This window comes from Tachysurus fulvidraco, chromosome 12 (assembly GCF_022655615.1).
Source record: "Tachysurus fulvidraco isolate hzauxx_2018 chromosome 12, HZAU_PFXX_2.0, whole genome shotgun sequence".
Classification (NCBI taxonomy): domain Eukaryota; kingdom Metazoa; phylum Chordata; class Actinopteri; order Siluriformes; family Bagridae; genus Tachysurus; species Tachysurus fulvidraco.
Genome location: NC_062529.1, coordinates 21,256,529 through 21,276,528, shown reverse-complemented (window position 1 = coordinate 21,276,528; position 20,000 = coordinate 21,256,529). Strand labels below are relative to the sequence as shown.

Sequence of the window (20,000 nt, the reverse complement as noted above, 5' to 3'; positions counted from 1 at the left end):
AGTCACACACACTGTGTCACACTCACTCAGTTACTCAGTCACACACACTCAGTTACTCACTCAGTTACTCAGTCTGTGTCACACTCACTCAGTTACTCAGTCACACTCACTGTGTCACACTCACTCAGTTACTCAGTCACACTCACTCAGTTACTCAGTCACACACACTGTGTCACACTCACTCAGTTACTCAGTCACACACTCTGTGTCACACTCACTCAGTTACTCAGTCACACACTCTGTGTCACACTCACTCAGTTACTCAGTCACACACTCTGTGTCACACTCACTCAGTTACTCAGTCACACACTCTGTGTCACACTCACTCAGTTACTCAGTCACACTCACTCAGTTACTCAGTCACACTCACTCAGTTACTCAGTCACACTCACTCAGTTAGTCACACACTCTGTGTCACACTCACTCAGTTACTCAGTCACACACACTGTGTCACACTCACTCAGTTACTCAGTCACACACACTGTGTCACACTCACTCAGTTACTCAGTCACACACTCTGTGTCACACTCACTCAGTTACTCAGTCACACACTCTGTGTCACACTCACTCAGTTACTCAGTCACACTCACTCAGTTACTCAGTCACACTCACTCAGTTAGTCACACACTCTGTGTCACACTCACTCAGTTACTCAGTCACACTCACTCAGTTACTCAGTCACACTCACTCAGTTACTCAGTCACACACTCTGTCACACTCACTCAGTTATTCAGTCACACTCACTCAGTCACACACTCAGTCAGTCACACACTCATTCACTCACACACTCACTCAGTCACAATCACTCAGGTCACTCTGTCACACACACTCAGTCACAAAGTCAGACTCACTCAGTCACAATCACACACACTCACTCAGTTACACACGCACTCAGTCACAATCACACACACTTACTCAGTTACACACTCACTCAGTCACAATCACTCTCTCAGTCACAATCAGTCACAAAGTCAGACTCACTCAGTCACACACTCAGTCACAATCACTCAGTCACAAAGTCAGACTCACTCAGTCACAATCTCAGTCACAATCACTCAGTCACAAAGTCAGACTCACTCAGTCAGACTCACTCAGTCACAATCTCAGTCACAATCACTCAGACACAAAGTCAGACTCACTCAGTCAGACTCACTCAGTCACAATCTTAGTCACAATCACTCAGTCACAAAGTCAGACTCACTCAGTCACTCACTCAGTCACAAAGTCAGACTCACTCAGTCACACTCACTCAGTCACAATCTCAGTCACAATCACTCAGTCACAAAGTCAGACTCACTCAGTCACACACTCACTCAGTCACACACTCACTCAGGTCACTGTCACACTCACTCAGTCACAAAGTCAGACTCACTCAGTCACACACACACAATCACAATCACTCACACTCACTCAGTCAGTCACATACACACTCAGTCACACACACTCAGTTACTCGGTCACACTCACTCAGGTCACACTCACTCAATCACAATCACTCACACAGTCAGTCACACACACACTCAGTCACACAGTCACACTCACTCAAACACACACACACACACACACACACACACACACACACACACACACACACACACACACACACACACACACACACTCTCTCTCTCCCTCCCACTTTTCACATTAACTGCTGGACACCAAACTGCTGTCCCAATCACAAAGTTTATTTTCTTTAAAAATGCTTGCAAACACAAACGCACGTCTTATCGTCTGCCTCCGGCCACTTGCGCCCTCCAGTCTGAGGAACGAAGGAGGACGGGGGAAAAATGAGTGTACATTCATAAATGATGGACACATAGTTAGTGCTGATCCAGTGTATTTTTAATAGGAAATAAGAGAAAGAGCGATAAAGAGGAGTGAGAGAGGAAGAGGTTATACCCCCTCCCCCCCACTACATTTTCTTGGTGCTGTCCATCACGAGTTCCTCTCCTGCTGCAGCTCTATCGCTGCATTTCTCCCACGAATCAATTTTACACATGATCAGCGCCCCCGTGCCGCCGTAATTAAGGCTAGAAATTACCATATATATTATATTAATGCAAACATCATTGGGAGGGTAATTCTGGCTGAGCTGGGGGTAATGGCTGGGTTCAACAACGATTAACCTCCGCACAGAGAGACCGGTCCGGTCGGGGTCTCGGCATGGCCTCGCACTCACTCAGACCTCACTCTCCTGCTCTCTCTCACTCTTAGCCTCTGAAATTCCCATCCTGTCGCTGTCTCTTACCTCTCTCTCTCTCACACACACACACAGATCAGGGCAATAATTACAGTCTATTTCTTAAAAAAAAAAACACAAAATGAAAAGAAGAAATGAAGACAGACATGAATAGTTTTTTCCCCCTTTCTCTATTCCTAATCTCAGACTCATCAGTACCGCTCTAATTTATCCGAGCCGGACTCTCTCTGGATTACCGCTAGAAATGATCCCAATAAATGAATGCATGAATGAATAAATAAACTGTCACTCAGGAATTGTGATCGGGACGAGATCGTAATAACGGGAATCGAGACGCACCTCATCTTCAGCCGGCTTTCGGTTTTCCACCTCTGAAGTCCCGCTCCTGACCTCTGCTGCTCGCTTTAGCTCCTCAGGCACGGACCTCTGCCTCTTCACCTCTAAAAAAACAACAACAACAACAAGAGGATGGATGTATTAAATGGAGAGCGTTAGAGCAAATACAAAGAAAGAAAAAAAAAAGCCCAAAAAGTGTGTAAGACAAGTTTAGTGTCTCGAGCTAGTGGAAGTATGGAGTATGGGTGAATAAGGAAGAGCATTAGTACGATAAAACAGACAGACAGCACTGAACGGGTGAAACTGAGACACTTTATCTACATACCTTCTTGAAAGACTTTTTAAATTATGAAGTTATGAAATTATACAATTGAAGTCCAGACAAAACAGATTAAAAGATGTCAGAGTTAAGACTCATCACGTTACAATGACGTTATTTATCGCTTTCTTTTAATTGTTATTCTTATATTTTTAGATAGTTTGTAGAAGTTGCACAGACACACACAGATCTGTTTAACTTGCCCACTCAGGTAACCACTTTAACCCAAAAGTAAGAACAATATTCATGAATTCAAGGATATTATTCAATGTGCAACAAACCAATCAAACTAAACAGAACTGGAAATTCAATATATCTATCTAGGGCGGGTACTAGTGTACAAATAGAATGCTACTCAGAGAAAGAAATAGTTTTTTTTTCTGGCCGGTGCATTTTTCTGGCCGGTGTCACTAAATGTAACTGTTGGGAAAGAACATATAACATTCCTCCCACCCTGACAGCACGACCACAAATGAATGCAACATGAAGATTCCCTGGCACCGATTTGCACAGACGATTGGCTCTGATCTCTTGGAGAAGTGATGAAAAAGTTAATGAACCACTGACCAAATAGATTTTATTTAGTTAAAAATCACGAGTTATGCTAACTTCTGCTGAATGCTGCAGACGATTTACTTCTGCTGAATCACAGACGATTCACAAACGAATCACAGACGATTCACAGACGATTCACAAACGGATCATGGACGATTCACAAACGGATCATGGACGATTCACAAACGGATCATCTACGATTCACAAACGGATCACAGACTATTCACAAACGAATCACAGACGATTCACAAATGATTCACAGACGATTCACAAACGAATCACAGACGATTCACAAACGAATCACAGACTATTCACAAACGAATCACAGACTATTCACAAACGAATCACAGACGATTCACAAATGATTCACAAACGAATCAGACGATTCACAAATGATTCACAGACAAATCACAGACTATTCACAAATGATTCACAAACGAATCACAGACGATTCACAAACGAATCACAGACGATTCACAAACGAATCACAGACGATTCACAAATGATTCACAGACAAATCACAGACTATTCACAAATGATTCACAGACGATTCACAAACAAATCACAGACGATTCACAAACGAATCACAGACGATTCACAAACGAATCACAGACGATTCACAAATGATTCACAAACGAATCAGACGATTCACAAATGATTCACAGACAAATCACAGACTATTCACAAATGATTCACAAACGAATCACAGACGATTCACAAACGAATCACAGACGATTCACAAACGAATCACAGACGATTCACAAATGATTCACAGACAAATAACAGACTATTCACAGACGATTCACAAACGAATCACAGACGATTCACAAACGAATCACAGACGATTCGCATAAAAATCACACACTATTCACAGTGATTATGCAGACGTATCTCTCATATATTTCATACAATTGATGTTTTATTTTAAAAGACACATTACAGAAATTCCAATGAACAGCCGATATGTATGAAATCCCACAGAACACTGCAAGTGATTAGTGTCCAAATGGTGCACATGCAAAACCCATAACACACTTATAGCTTGTTGCGGATGAGGTAAATACGATCCGTTCGGTGCAAGGGGGAAGGTTTACCTGTGAGTGGGCGGAGTCTTACCTGGACGACTCTCCACGTATTGGCTGAAAGACTTGAGCTGTGTTTTGCGCACAGCTGATTCCTTGCTAAAGACAACGGGACTTCGGAGACGCTCTGTTGCCCTGCGTAGACGCTCGGCCTTCAGCTCCTCACTGTTATTCTGCACAGAGAGAGAGAGAGAGAGAGAGAGAGAGAGAGAGAGAGAGAGAGAGAGAAATGAAAGAAAGATGGGTAAGCAAACAGGGAAAACATTGCTTAACTTTAAGAAGCAGAGGACAAACTCATTTGAATAAGCATTAAAGCAGTAACAAAAGGAGAAAGAAGAAAGTGTTGGTTAACGTTAAATCAAAGGACAAATTAGACACAAGCGGCCAAAAAACGTTTAATTATGAAATGCTGAGGAACGCTTAAAAAAAAATGTTCATGTTTCTCAGCCAGTCCAAATAATAACTCGCAGCAGCAGAAAGAAAGAAGGCAATTAAGTCGACTTTCGGCGAAACCCACAGCCAGAAAATATATTCAGATTATGCAAATCGAACATGCTATTGTTTTGGAGCTGCATCCCTATAAAGCACCTTATTATTACAGCTCGAGCCCAACATGGCAAGTGAACTGGAAAGCGAAACACTGCCTTCTTGCTTTTTTTTTTGTTCCCTTCCAGAACATTTGCTGACGTCAATTAGAAAAAAGGAGACGTCTAATAAAGTTTGCAATTAGCGAAACACTTTCCACTGCTTGAGAGCTAAAGGGGAGAGACGTCGTTAGCATACCTCGCTAGCTCACTGGGGTGTGCACGAGAAACTGACTGACTAATAAAGACGATCGCAGACACGTACACACGCTCGGGAAGACTTTCGTCTGTTTATTCCCAAATAACGACTTTTCAAAACACAGCGGTAATTAGCTTCCTGTCGAAAAGCTGCCGCAACGGGTGACACGGCTGTTTAGACGATCGAATCAAACACTTTGGCCTCGGGTTAAATATCAGCCGATAAGATCGGCCATCAGATGCCCAGCCATCCTTATCAGCCTCGTGGTTATTTGCTGACGGGGACTAAAACACAAGTTCAGTTCTTATAACTTTTAACAATCACTTGAAGCTGGTGTTACATGCAAATAAAGGATAAGACCAGCAACAATGATATGTACAAATCCTTTTAATTAAGACCAATGTCCAATTAACCAAAGCGTGTTTCAATTCATTACTGTTATACTGTAGCTATAAAGCATAATAAGTCCTTATGAACACTGTAGCCGCCTTTGAGCTGCTATGTTCAGACCGTTGTGCTTACGTGATGTTGGACACTAAGTAACACTAACACTTTGCATAAAATGTCTGAATGTCTGTCGCAAAGTCTCCTGAAGATAATGGAGATAATGAGTGTGAATATTATTATGATTTTGCTGGTCTCACTCTCTGAGGTCTAGGACAGGGGCGGCCAACCCTCGGCTCCCGAGCCGCATGCGTCTCTTTGCCCGGTTTCATGCGGCTCTTATGTTCATACCGAAGTTTGTATTTGTGTCTTTTTATTGTGCGTGTTTCCTTCGCTTGAGTTCAATACGGTATTTTCGTCAAACGCACATGTGAGTGGGATGAAAATACCTCAAAGTTTGCCAGTAGGAGCAAGGTCATTTGAGTAAACAATTTGTGTCAAGTTCGCTCTCAAAATGGCAGGGGAAAAAATGTGATGATCATGTGTGCCCATGTGTATGATGTGGCTCTTTGCGGTAACACGGTAAAAAATGTGTCTCTTGGTCTCTGACTGGTTGACCACCCCTGGTCTAGGAGGTGAATATTATTCAGTATTTGTGGCTTGTCCACCCTCGGGAGCTCACTTCTGTCCTTGTTTTGCTTCAAGACCGATACCATATGTTTCTCTCAACATATCTCCGGCTAGATTTGCTTTTTCACACCTTTAATTCAATTGTAAATCCACCTCGAGTATGAGAGAGGTTCTGTATAAACAAAAAGAACGTGTGTGTGTGTGTGTTTGTCTCTAGAGACAGAGCACCACAGAGCCCTTTAACCTGCCCTAATTCTCCTCACATTAATGTCTTAAGAAAACAAACGGGCTTCGATTCTTAAAAAGCCTCGCTAGGCTCATTCTCTCCCCAAGGACCCTAAGACCCTCTACAACCCCCCCGTCTCAACACCTGCCCCCTGTGCCCCTTTGGCACCCCTGGTTGGGACAGATATAAGGGGGTATCCCCTCGCTGAGATCTAACCCCTTGTTTATATGTTATCGCCGTGATCATTATTGTGCAGGGGGTTATTGAGGTAGATGTGTGTGTGTGTGTGTGTGTGTGTGTGTGTGTGTGTGTGTGATGCGTGACTAATGTTGCGCTCGACTGCATGCTGCAGACAGTTATCAGTCAGTGGCAAGGCCTACGCATACGCACAATCACTAATGAGAGGCGACTGGGACAACCAGAGGGGTGTGTGTGTGTGAGAGAGAGAGAAAGAGTGTGTTGTGAAAAATAGAGAGAGAGAGAGAGAGAGAGAGAGAGAGAGAGAGAGAGAGAGAGAGAGAGAGAGAGACAGAGAGAGAGAGAGAATGTGTGTGCTTTAAACGCTGTCCCAACAGCTCTACTCCTGGAGGAGTTGCCAATGTGGAGATTTCTCCTGGGAGAAGAGCAGTTTATCCTTCTTTTGTGTGGAGAAAAAAAGAGGAAATGCATCAGAACTGATTTATGATGAGAGAGAGGGAGAGAGAGAGAGAGAGGGAGAGAGAGAGGGAGAGAGATTAATTTTCATGATTTGTTTTGCAACAGGAAGATGATAAAGTGTCAGAGGAGACCAAAGAAATGAGGAAGAAGAAACAAACAAGAAGAAATAGTGTCTGTAATAAACTGTTATTAACTTCTGCTCTTATGTTCAAAAGAATAAGAACTGAATAATGGCTGTTACACTTAAAGTGATTTCTTTTGTGTTAGGAAAAGGCCAAAGATAGCTGTAAAAAAAAAGAAGAAGAAAAAGCGCCGCTGTAAAGAGCGCAGAACCGCAGTAAAGTGTGCAGGACTGCTGTAAAGAGTGCAGGACTGCAGTAAAGCATGCAGGATGGCAGGAAAGAGAGCAGGACTGCAGTAAAGAGAGTAGGACTACAGTAAAGCATGCAGGACTGCAGGAAATAATGCAGGACTGCAGGAAAGAGAGCAGGACTGCAGTAAAGACAGCAGGACTGCAGTAAAGCATGCAGGACTGCAGCAAAGAGAGCAGGACTGCAGTAAAGAGCGCAGGACTGCAGTAAAGAGAGCAGGACCGCAGTAAAGAGCGCAGGACTGCAGTAAAGAGCGCAGGACTGCAGTAAAGAGAGCAGGACCGCAGTAAAGAGTGCAGGACTGCAGTAAAGAGCGCAGGACTGCAGTAAAGAGAGCAGGACCGCAGTAAAGAGCGCAGGGCTGCAGGAAATAGTGCAGGACTGCTGTAAAGTGTACAGGACTGCAGTAAAGAGCGCAGGACTGCAGTAAAGAGTGCAGAACTGCTGTAAAAAGTGCAGGAGCGCAGTAAAGCAGGTTGACACTGCAGTAAAACAGGCCGACGCTACAGTGAAACAGGAAGGACTGTAGTGAAGCGGGCTGATGCTACAGTAAAGTGGGTCGGCTCTACAGTAAATCAGGCCAATGTGGGCCAAAGCTGCAGTAAAGTTGGACTACAGTAAAAGTGCTTGTGATTATAGTATAAGCAGGCAGGACTGCTGCGAAGCAGCTGGAAGCACTGTACAGCAAGCTGGACTTAAAGCACCTTTGACTGTTGTAAAGCAGGTTGGTCTGCTGAAGTAAAGTGACTGAGACCACCGTAAAGCCGATGTGTCTGCAGAGTGACTTGGACTGCTGTAAAAGAAGGCCTTATTCCATTAAAGCACCTGGGACTTTTGTAAACAAGAAAAGACTGCAGTGAAGCACCAGGAACTGCTGTAAAGCAGGCTGGGCTGTAGTAAAACTCCTGGGACTGCTGCAAAGTAACTGGTGCTGTTGTAAATCAAGCCAAATCTGTGGCTGGTATAAAGAAGTGAGCTAGAGGAAAAGTGTGTCTGAAGTCTGAGAGGAAGGCCAAAAACTCTGCACCTGATTTTCAACACTAGGCCATTTGAATCAGAGCGAGCTCTGGCACTAGTGTTATTGTGCTCCTACATCAAAGAGCACGGCTGCATCTGCTCACAGGAAATCCCTTCCATCAGCAAGGAGAGTGAGGGGAAAAGCGATAGGGAGTGTGTGTGTGTGTGTGTGTGTGAGAGAGAGAGAGAGAGAGAGAGAGAGAGTGTGTGTGTGTGTGTGTGAGAGAGAGAGAGAGAGAGAGTGTGTGTGTGTGTGTGTGTGTGTGTGTGTGAGAGAGTGTGTATGTGTGAGAGAGTGTGTGTGTGTGTGAGTGTGTGTGTGTGTGTGTGTGCGTGCAGAAAAAACACTTTACAGTCACCACCTGGGGGCTCTGTGTACAGCAGTGCAATAGGAGACATTTTATTACATACTGTTGTATCTTTCCACTGAATGCTGCAGAAATTTTTTTTACTAAAAATTAAGTAACGGGTTTAATTTCCCAAATCGACACCTTTAAAACCTTTAAAGTAATCCACTTTTCAGTGCTCTAACAAATATGGGGTTAAGTTATTTTATCCTGGCTTCATAATAGTATGAAGGTGAATCCCTTTACTCACTGCAATACCTCCTACAGTACACTGATCACCAATCTAGGCTCGGGATCGTTAGCAGATGTTAAAATGTAAAAATAGAGCTACAGTCCATTTTTTTCCTGTTCTGCTGTAGCACTGATCAGATTTTTCACATTTCTATAAGTTAGAAAGTATGAGACTAAAAAAGTGAGTAAATCTGTCCTTCAAGACAAAAGAAGAGCATAAAGCCTCCATATATATATATATATATGTATATATTCATATACAAAATGTACATTTCTCTGCTTGAACATGGCAACCCACTAAATAGAGTGGACTACGGGGACTATTGCAAAGTGGGAGAGACTAAAGGAAAGCAACTGGGATTGCTGAAAGCAGGCTAGACTGCAAAAAAACTCACACACACACTTATACATACACACGTACACAATAACACACACACACACACACACACACAGAGGGAAGGAGGGAAAATGCACCTGTCCAGGAAAGCAGCATACACACACTCACACATACACACACATACACTTATAGATACACCCACACACACACATACCCAATTATACATACACACATACACAATAATACACACACACGTACACAATAATACACACACACACACACACACACACACACACACACACAGAGGGAAGGAGGGAAAATGCACCTGTCCAGGAAAGCAGCATACACACACTCACACACACACACTTATAGATACACCCACACACGCACATACACACAGACCCACTTATACATACACATGTACACAATAACACACACACACACACACACTCACACACACACACACACACACACACACACACACACACACACACACACACACACACACACCTGCAAGCTCAGGTGGGCCTCGTCTCCAGGGCTGAGCAGCGACGTGCTGGAGGCTGTAAGGGATGAGGAAGAAGAGGAAGAAGATGGTGAGCTTCCCCCCTGAGGTCGAACCTCCGTCAACTTCTTTAGCTTCAGGTCCACGTGCCTGCTGTTCATCACACCTATAGAGAGAGGAGGGAAAAAAAAGTCTGACCTTCATAACTCTTATTCTCCTCCAACTCCAAACACACACTCCACTCCTGTACAGTACACCTACAGCTAAACACAACACACCACTACACTCATGACATGGTGAACCTGACATCAGCACATGAACAAGCGAGTATAGAAGGATGTGAGAGACTCAGGTGTGCACTCAGGTGTGCAGGTCCACCTGGAATCTTTCTTTTTTAGATTCTTTGACGTTGCCTTGATGTACTTTGTCCTCACAGGAGGTCAAGTAGGTAAAGTATACATTTAAAATCACTTTACAATTTACATTTATTAGAATAAATGTGGAGATGTTTGATTGCTGTAATAGCAAATAAAGGCTTTTCTATTGACTATTGAGAAGGATATGAATAATTTTGGACATGCCACTTTTTGTTCAAATGTAAATAAAAGATGAGTAATAATTTTTTCCACAAGGATGCCTCTTGTACATCGTCTTATTATCTTCTGGGAGACGCCTGTGTCTTTTCTAATCAAGAAGAAACTTGCTGGTTGAATAAAAGAAACTTTAAGTCAGAATTTGCCAGGGGTATGAATAATTTTCGGGCTTGACTGTATATGTGTGTGTGTGTGTGTGTGTCTAAATATAAATATATATATTTATTTTATGAGTACACACACACACACACACACACACTCACACAGTGTAGATCAAACTACCCCTTGCCTCCATAAACCCCCTATGGCATCTAAACCACTCACAGAGAACCAATAAAAGAATCTTCATTTTGCTGTTATAGAGGATTTCATGCTACTTATTTATGATATTTGTTCTGTCCAGTGTGGTCGATACTGAATTACCTCAGAAACGACTCACGTTTTATTTTGACTAAAATTAATTCCTTTTCTTGTAGTTAAGAATTAGCAGAAGATACAAACTTTTGCACTCATCGGTGATCTTAAAGTATGTGATAAACTTGTAAAAAATGTAATAAAATATGCAGGAAAAAATTCAGACCTATTTTGCTATATTAAATGACCAAATGGTCAATTACCCAAATTAGTTTTGATCTCTCTCTCTCTCTCTCTCAACACATTTGTACATAATTCCCCTCTTGAAGTACAATTTGCAATTCCATCCTGACTCAACACTTGTGGTTTACCCACAATGCCACCCTCTGATTTTTTCTGAGTCCAAGCTAAAGCATTCTAACGTCCTTCGCCCTTTGTTACCCGTTTAATTTCATTTTCTTTCCTCTCTCTTTCTACCTTTCCTATTTTTTTTGGCATCAGGGAAAGTTGTGCATCCTCTCTTTCTCTCTCTGTCTCTCTCCAGAACTGAGTGAATGAATGAGTGAGTGGGTGGGGATGAAAGAGAGAAATGGTGTGTTTCATGTGCATCCCCCTCTCTGCTCCTCTCCTCTTCTCTATCCATCTATCCCTCAGACTGTCTGAACCCCAGCAGCAGCACCACCACAGGAGCCATTTATCAGGCCACAACACAACCCAGATAAAGGCTGTGTGTTGACCGAAAGTTAGTGTTAGTGCAGAAACAGCTTTAAAACCGTCTGCGAAAAGAAAAAGACATCAGCCAGCACGGGGAGTAAATAACAAATTGAGACAAAGGACTAAAATATACAAACTCAACCTTACTGGGCCAAAAGACACAAATAAGTCTACTGTACAAATTACTATACACAAATCCTTGTGTATATGAGCCATCACTCAAACACACCATACTAATGTATAAGCCATAATAATGAAGTCATACACACTCTCCTATAATATACACTGACAGCAGTGCTAATAAGAGTGCCAACTCCTTTATGCAGTATGGAGTCATATACACTACGCATAACAGAAATCTGCTATGACTATATATATGTAACTCAAATACACTGTCCAAAAGTATAACTCAAATATAATGTACATAAGCATAACTTAAATGTGCTAATTGGCATGATACAATAAAAATGCTGTATGTAAGCAATCAGACGAACTGCAGAGAATAACAAACATCCAAAAAGCATAACTCAAACACACTGCCTTGACTCCTAACTCAAACACACTGCCTTGACTTCTAACTCAAACACACTGCCTTGACTCCTAACTCAAACACACTGCCTTGACTCCTAACTTAAACACACTGCCTTGACTCCTAACTCAAACACACTGCCTTGACTCCTAACTCAAACACACTGCCTTGACTCCTAACTCAATCACACTGCCTTGACTCCTTACTCAAACACACTGCCTTGACTCCTAACTCAATCACACTGCCTTGACTCCTTACTCAAACACACTGCCTTGACTCCTAACTCAATCACACTGCCTTGACTCCTAACTCAAACACACTGCCTTGACTCCTAACTCAAACACACTGCCTTGACTCCTAACTCAATCACACTGCCTTGACTACTAACTCAAACACACTGCCTTGACTCCTAGCTCAAACACACTGCCTTGACTCCTAACTCAATCACACTGCCTTGACTCCTTACTCAAACACACTGCCTTGACTCCTAACTCAATCACACTGCCTTGACTCCTTACTCAAACACACTGCCTTGACTCCTAACTCAATCACACTGCCTTGACTCCTAACTCAATCACACTGCCTTGACTCCTTACTCAAACACACTGCCTTGACTCCTAACTCAATCACACTGCCTTGACTCCTAACTCAAACACACTGCCTTGACTACTAACTCAAACACACTGCCTTGACTCCTAGCTCAAACACACTGCCTTGACTCCTAACTCAATCACACTGCCTTGACTCCTTACTCAAACACACTGCCTTGACTCCTAACTCAATCACACTGCCTTGACTCCTTACTCAAACACACTGCCTTGACTCCTAACTCAATCACACTGCCTTGACTCCTAACTCAAACACACTGCCGTGACTCCTTACTCAAACACACTGCCTTGACTCCTAACTCAAATACACTGCCTTGACTCCTAACTCAAACACACTGCCTTGACTCCTAACTCAAACACACTGCCTTGACTCCTAACTCAAATACACTGCCTTAACACAGATACACACAGCTTGAAAATGGAAAGATTGCACGATAGCATGCAGTTTGGGTGAGGTCTTGGTTAGTGGTTGGACACACACACACACACACACACACACACACACACACACACACACACACACACACACACACACACACACACACACACACACACACACACACACACACACACACACACACACACACACACACACACACACACACACACACACAGACACACAGACACACACACAGACACACACGGTTAGTTTACCCAGAGAAGCTAGGTCAGTAGTTGAGTTAGTAAAGTCTTCCTCCAGCAGACAAGAGGCCATTGGTTCCTCCTCATTATCATAAATAGTGACATCATCATCGGGCGACGATACCACTTGCTCTTCTTCAGCGCTCTCTTCCTCACCATCTACACACACCTTACTCACCATGACTGGAACAACAGAAATGCAGGTTGCCCAAAAAAAGGAGAGAAAGGGTTAGTAAAGAGACAAAGCTGTAAGTTAGTTAAGTGGATAAAAAGAGCCTGTATATAATCTTCTCATAGCAGTTGCTTTAACGTCCAAGTTATTTATGATGTTAAATATTATAACTTTAATAAATATCCTTTTCAAACATTATCACTATAATTTTAATGATCCTGGTCTACAGGTATTAATCGGATGAATAGAAAGAAAACAGAAGAAAGTAGCTACTATTTTTCTTCATCCTTTTTTTAAATTTACTCTCCATGATACACACACACCCACACACACGCACACACATGCACAGCTAAAGCTAATTAGAAAAAGTGGCATGCTGGTGGAGTTGGTAAAGTTTTGCGGGCAAGCATTTTACTCTGCTTAGCTTCAGTTCTCTCCGAACTACAGCTGAGTGTGTGTGTGTGTGTGTGTGTGTGTGTGTGTGTTGGGGGGATTATGCGTTCTGCACTGCAGGCCTTGTGCATCAAGCCTATAGCATTTCCCTGCGACCTGATTTTTAATGAGTTCTACAATTAGCAAAATTGAACAGCCAGAAAGACCAAGTAAATGTTTTTTTTTTCCCCTCTCCCTCCCTCCATCCCCTCCTCCTTTTCTCCTGCTCTCTTCCCATCATCCCTCGCCACTGTGACTTCCAGGCCCTGTTAGAGGAACGGCTCGGTGTTTCAGGCCTCAGCAAACAAAAAGCAGAAAAGGGAGAGCAGAGGAAGGCGTGGAAGCCGTTAACCAGATCCAGGCGAGGATGAAAGGGAGAACGGACGCTTGTCAGAAAGAGATTAGAGATACGGACGGATTTAATGCAGAGGAACATTGTGCTGTATGTCGGCTAGCTGTGATAACACCTGTCCCTCAGGATGAACTTTAGGGCTTTATACACCTCTTTAAGTCTACACACATAATACTAGCTTGCTAGCAGCTAAACTGACCAATGTGAATCATATTCCGTTACTAGCTCTCATGCTAACACAATAAATCAGGTTAAGTGACTGCTAGATTTTGTGATGGCCTGCTGATGTGAGTTATATGGGGATCACACCGAGCTCACTGGGACATAAATGAAAAATAGTGTTCAGCAATTTAAGCGATGTGAAATCCTCCTGTGTGTGTTTTAATTATGACCACGGGGCAATGAAATGATGTGAATGTGTGTATGGTGATTGGTGTGTGTGTGTGTTTGTGTTTGTGTGTGTGTGTGTGTGTGTGTGTGTGGTTAGGTGGTCTTAAGTTTTTTTCTGACGTATATCTAAAGGATTAACAAAGAAACTTCTACCTGAACAAATGGATTTGTAGCCCTGTGTGAACACTTTCAAATTAGACAACGCGTGTGTGTGTGTGTGTGTGTGTGTGTGTGTGTGTGTGTGTGTGTGTGTGTGTGTGTGTGTGATTTATAACGTAATGCACTCTTGGCACACCGCAGTAGAGGTAAAGAATAATAATAAAAAGAAAATCATGGATGGATCCATTTACTATTTTGCAGCACAGAGAAAGACGGAGACACACACACACGGAGACACACACACACACAAAGACAAAGACACACACACAAAGACACACACACAAAGACACACACACAGAGACACACACACACACAGACACACACACACAGAGACAAACACACACACAGCAACAGACACAAACGGAGACACACATAGAGACACACACATGAAGACACACAGAAACACACACAGAGACACACTGATACACAAACAGAGAGACACACACAAACAAAGACACACAAAGACACACACACCTCACTAATGTTCTCTCACTTTATTATATGATGTTCTCTGACATCTCACTAATGTTCTTGTAGCTGAATGAACACAAATCAACACAGACACACCAACATCTAGTGGAACAGTAGACCTGTGTTTAATGCCCAAGGTTTAGAATGGACACATACGAGTGTGATGACCAGAGGTGCACATACTTTTGGTATTTCTTTGGTAAGCATGTGTGTATCCACAGAACCTGGACCTACATATGTGTGTGTGTTCTGTAATGATGTGCCAGTTTGTTTGTGAGAAAAGAGAAAAGTGTGTGTGTGTGTGTGTGTTCACACGCCATGAAAGCCCCCTGCACCCACCTCCAGCTGCCTTTGACCTTCCTTTGAACTCTCCTGCAGAAGTAGAGGTGTCTGAGTGCAGAGGGAACTCAGCCATCTTCACTCCTGATCGAGCCTCTGCTATCAGCTGCCTCGCTCGCTCCCTCAGCTGCCTGCGCCTCTCCTCGTCACGCTCCTACAGAAAACACACACACACACACACACACACACACACACACACACACACACACACACACACACACACACACACACACACACACACACGGGAAAGTGGGTTATTGAACAGGTGCCATCTTGAGTAATTGAGTGAAATGCCATTTTCAGCCCTCTCTAACATTATAGATCAGAGCGACAGAAACCTGTTTAGCAGCTGTGTGTGTGTGTGTGTGTGTGTGTGTGTGTGTGTAAGAGAGCGAAAAGTACACAAAAAGTAGATATTTTATTTAATTTTTTCTATTTATTATTAATTATATATACTATTTTTCTACATCAGACTATGTTCCAGATGTACACATTCACATCAAACTGTTCACCTTCACATTAAACCGTTCACCTTCACATTAAACTGTTCACATTCACATCAAACTGTTCACATTCACATCAAACTGTTCACATTCACATCAAACTGTTCACATTCACATTAAACCGTTCACATTCACATTAAACTGTTCACATTCGCATCAAACTGTTCACATTCACATGAAACTGTTCGCAATTCGCCTTCACATCAAACTGTTCGCTGTTCACCCTGACATGGAACTGTTCACCTTCACATCAAACTGTTCACCCTGACATCAAACTGTTCGCGATTCACCATCACATCAATCTGTTTGCGATTCGCCTTCACATCAAACCGTTCACTGATCACCTTGTCATGGAACTGTTCACCTTCACGTGGAACTGTTCACCTTCACATTAATATGTTCACCTTCACATTAATATGTTCACCTTCACATTAAACTGTTCACCTTCACATTAATATGTTCACCTTCACATTAAACTGTTCACCTTCACATTAATATGTTCACCTTCACATTAATATGTTCACCTTCACATTAAACTGTTCACCTTCACATTAAACTGTTCACCTTCACATTAAACTGTTCACCTTCACATTAATATGTTCACCTTCACATTAAACTGTTTACCCTCACATCAAACTGTTCACCTTCACATTAATATGTTCACCTTCACATTAAACTGTTTACCCTCACATCAAACTTTTTCGCGATTCACCTTCACATCTAACTAAGTTATTCACCTTCACATCTAAAAGTTTGCTATTGGTGGATGTTCAAATGGTGAATCGTATATCTGAGAAACCAGATATTGTAACAAATGGTAATTGGACAGACTGCAATTGGAAAAAAAAATATATTTCTGCAACCGGAAATGTTTACCACATAAATAAGTCTGGTATGGGTTTTATTTTGCTACCTATATATTGAAAAATAAATCCATTCTGGAACAGTGACACCCTGAATGACATCCAATCCCTAACGAGTCTGCTTCATTCCAGGCTACAGCGTTTTTCTGTCTATTCCACAACATTTAACTGTAAACGGATAAAAAAAAAAATCATAACCTGCTCCTTAACAAAAGGAAATAAGTGTAATTGTTTGTAAGTGGCTGAAGGTTTAATAAGTTCACAGAAAATCATGTTTCATTCCCGACTTAATTAAACAAGATGTTTAGATGTTTATAGTCCTTTCTTTTCCGCTCTTCTGGAAAGCGGCGCTAAAATAGACAGCGAGTGTAAAACTCCTGTGTAATGATTAAAGCTAAAACGGCCTCATTTCATGCATCGCATCCCTGCATATTAATTACGAGAAAAAGAGAAAAAGAAAGAGACACAACACAGGAGCATGTTATCGTATGTTCAAATGCTCCAGTGCACACAGACTGTAGCGTGGAGAATAATTACTAATGTACTGAATAATCACGCTAGCTCCAGAACTTATAGATAAGTGTCTGTGAGAAGCGGCGCACTCTGATTTGATTTGAATTACTACAGCAGAAGGAACTTTAATGAGGAACCGAAGCTCTTTTGCCACTTTATCCGGTTCAACTAGCAGACGAGTCAATCTGTAGGTGTACAATTAGCGACGTTAGCTCGAGTGTCTCACCGCTCTAACCTGCCCGTCACGGAAAGGCGTATTTCAGACCGGCGGAAAAGGAAACTAGGAATCGCGTCAGCTTCGATCTACCCGTGTTCGTTGGATAACCTTTTTTCTTTATTTTTACCTCATCGGAAGCAAAGAGAACTGATGCCGAATTCGACTAAAAAAGATAAGACAGTAAAGAAAACGCTCCTTCAACTCGGAATCCCTGCTCGGGAACGTCTGAGGCCGACATGCTGAGTCGAATCGCAGCATCGATACAAAAGTAGAAGCGTTTTAGTAAACCGGAAATAAAGCTAGAAAAATGTAATAATCAATTACACGACAAACAGGAAAACACTCTCAGTACAACAAAAAATGCTCTTCAACTTTTTCAATTAATATTATAATCCGTCCGTCCGTCGATCGTGCCATCGATCCGTCCGTCCGTCGATCAATCACTCTGTCCATCACTATCACAGATGTTAGACAATATCATTTAATAAATAAGTCATTGTGTTCACATCCCACCTTCTGCATGACAAAAGAAACTGCCAAAGCGAAAAAAATGTAATGTCTGCAACACTGTTTATAACTCCCATATTTATTCATTTGTTAAAAAGCAACGTTTAGTGGTTAGCACGTCAGCCTCACACCTCCAGGGTCGGAGTTCGATTCCCGCCTCCGCCTTGTGTGTGTGGAGTTTGCATGTTCTCCCCGTGCCTTGGGGGTTTCCTCCGTGTACTCCGGTTTCCTCCCCCGGTCCAAAGACATGCCTGGTAGGTTGATTGGCATCTCTGGAAAATTGTCCGTAGTGTGTGAGTGAACGAGAGTGTGTGTGCCCTGCGATGGGTTGGCACTCCGTCCAGGGTGTATCCTGCCTCGATGCCCGATGACGCCTGAGATAGGCACAGGCTCCCCGTGACCCGAGAAGTTCGGATAAGCGGTAGAGAATGAATGAATGAATGAATGGATGGATGAATTGTAGGCAAATCGCAGTGGTACAAGAGAGACGAAGTCTGGGACATTCTGTCATTGGAAAATAATCGATATCCTGGTGGAAACTCCACTCCATGCCACCATGTTGTTGATTATTTTCCCATGACAACAAAAAGGTCCAGATGTTTTATTCCTCACTTAACATGAGTGAGATTACACACATGAACTGATGCACCGACATGTTTACACTAAAGGAAACCTGCACATCCACACTACACAGTGTAAACACACACACACACACACACACACACACGCCTGTAAGCTGTGATATGATTCTTCTAAGCTGGGCTAAGATGTTTTCACATGTTTTTAAACCAGCAGTTTCATACATATTGTCTCTCTCTCTCTCTCTCTCTCTCTCTCTCTCACACACACACACACTCACACACACATACGTAAACATTTGCTGACCCTGGTGTTTCTTAATCTCTGTACAGTCCTCTACGAACACGTTTCCGGTCCAGTAGAACAAGACGGCTCACATGAACTCGACCGCATTCGTGGTAACGGCTAATTATCTCCGTCTGCTTCATTTCCATCCCAATGCTCTGTTTGTAGTTATGTTTCGGAGGAACAATGAGCTGCTGTGATAATGAGTGCGTCCCGATAGCAGGATCCTAATGAGGAGCGTTACAGAGGAATGAAGCCGGAGGGCTGAGTTTAACTGCTAGTCAATAGTCACAGTTTAGCTCGTTACGCACACCCGAGGGCAGAATACATGTTTAACTAGTGTTGTGGGGGCAAATCTAAAAATGGTCCATATAGTTCATAAAGGAAGAAAAAATCCCATTAGTTTACAGACAGCCCAAGAATTATTGGCAGCTTTCGTAAAAATAAGCGGTTTACAAAACTGAATCGTCTAATAAACCGATGTCGAGTCCTCAGACGTCTTCGAATCCGGACGCTGATTTTTGATCCCACTACATGTTCAGTGCTGAGTCAGATGTTTGACTCCTAACTTCCTGAAAGAAGGAATCAGAATTTAAGTTTGTGATCAAGTGTCTTCACAAGAGTCCTGTTTTAGCTATCTGATTTGTTAAAACTGTTCCATTTACATTAGGCCACATGAATGCATCTCGGCGAATCGGATATCGATCCGATCTTTCTACTCCCGCCCAAAATGCAAATATATTTGACCTCGTTTCCGGGGTAATTGAAATGGAACACGCTTTGGTGTATGCGGTTTTCA

General features: G+C 42.6%; 1 protein-coding gene across 5 annotated transcripts in view; it reads right to left on the bottom strand.

Annotated features, from left to right (window-relative positions):
* Positions 1-20,000, bottom strand: part of ehbp1 (EH domain binding protein 1) — a 155,709-nt gene that overhangs the window by 33,672 nt on the left and 102,037 nt on the right. For 4 of the 5 annotated variants that reach the window (XM_047821214.1, XM_047821213.1, XM_047821212.1 and 1 more), the window contains 5 exons: positions 15,735-15,888; positions 13,432-13,602; positions 9,985-10,145; positions 4,526-4,664; positions 2,539-2,639 (listed from right to left, as the gene is read on the bottom strand). In XM_047821214.1, coding sequence (XP_047677170.1) covers positions 2,539-2,639; positions 4,526-4,664; positions 9,985-10,145; positions 13,432-13,602; positions 15,735-15,888 — 726 coding nt within the window. The remainder of the gene's footprint in view (positions 1-2,538; positions 2,640-4,525; positions 4,665-9,984; positions 10,146-13,431; positions 13,603-15,734; positions 15,889-20,000) is intronic. The other variant, XM_047821215.1, reaches the window with a different exon arrangement.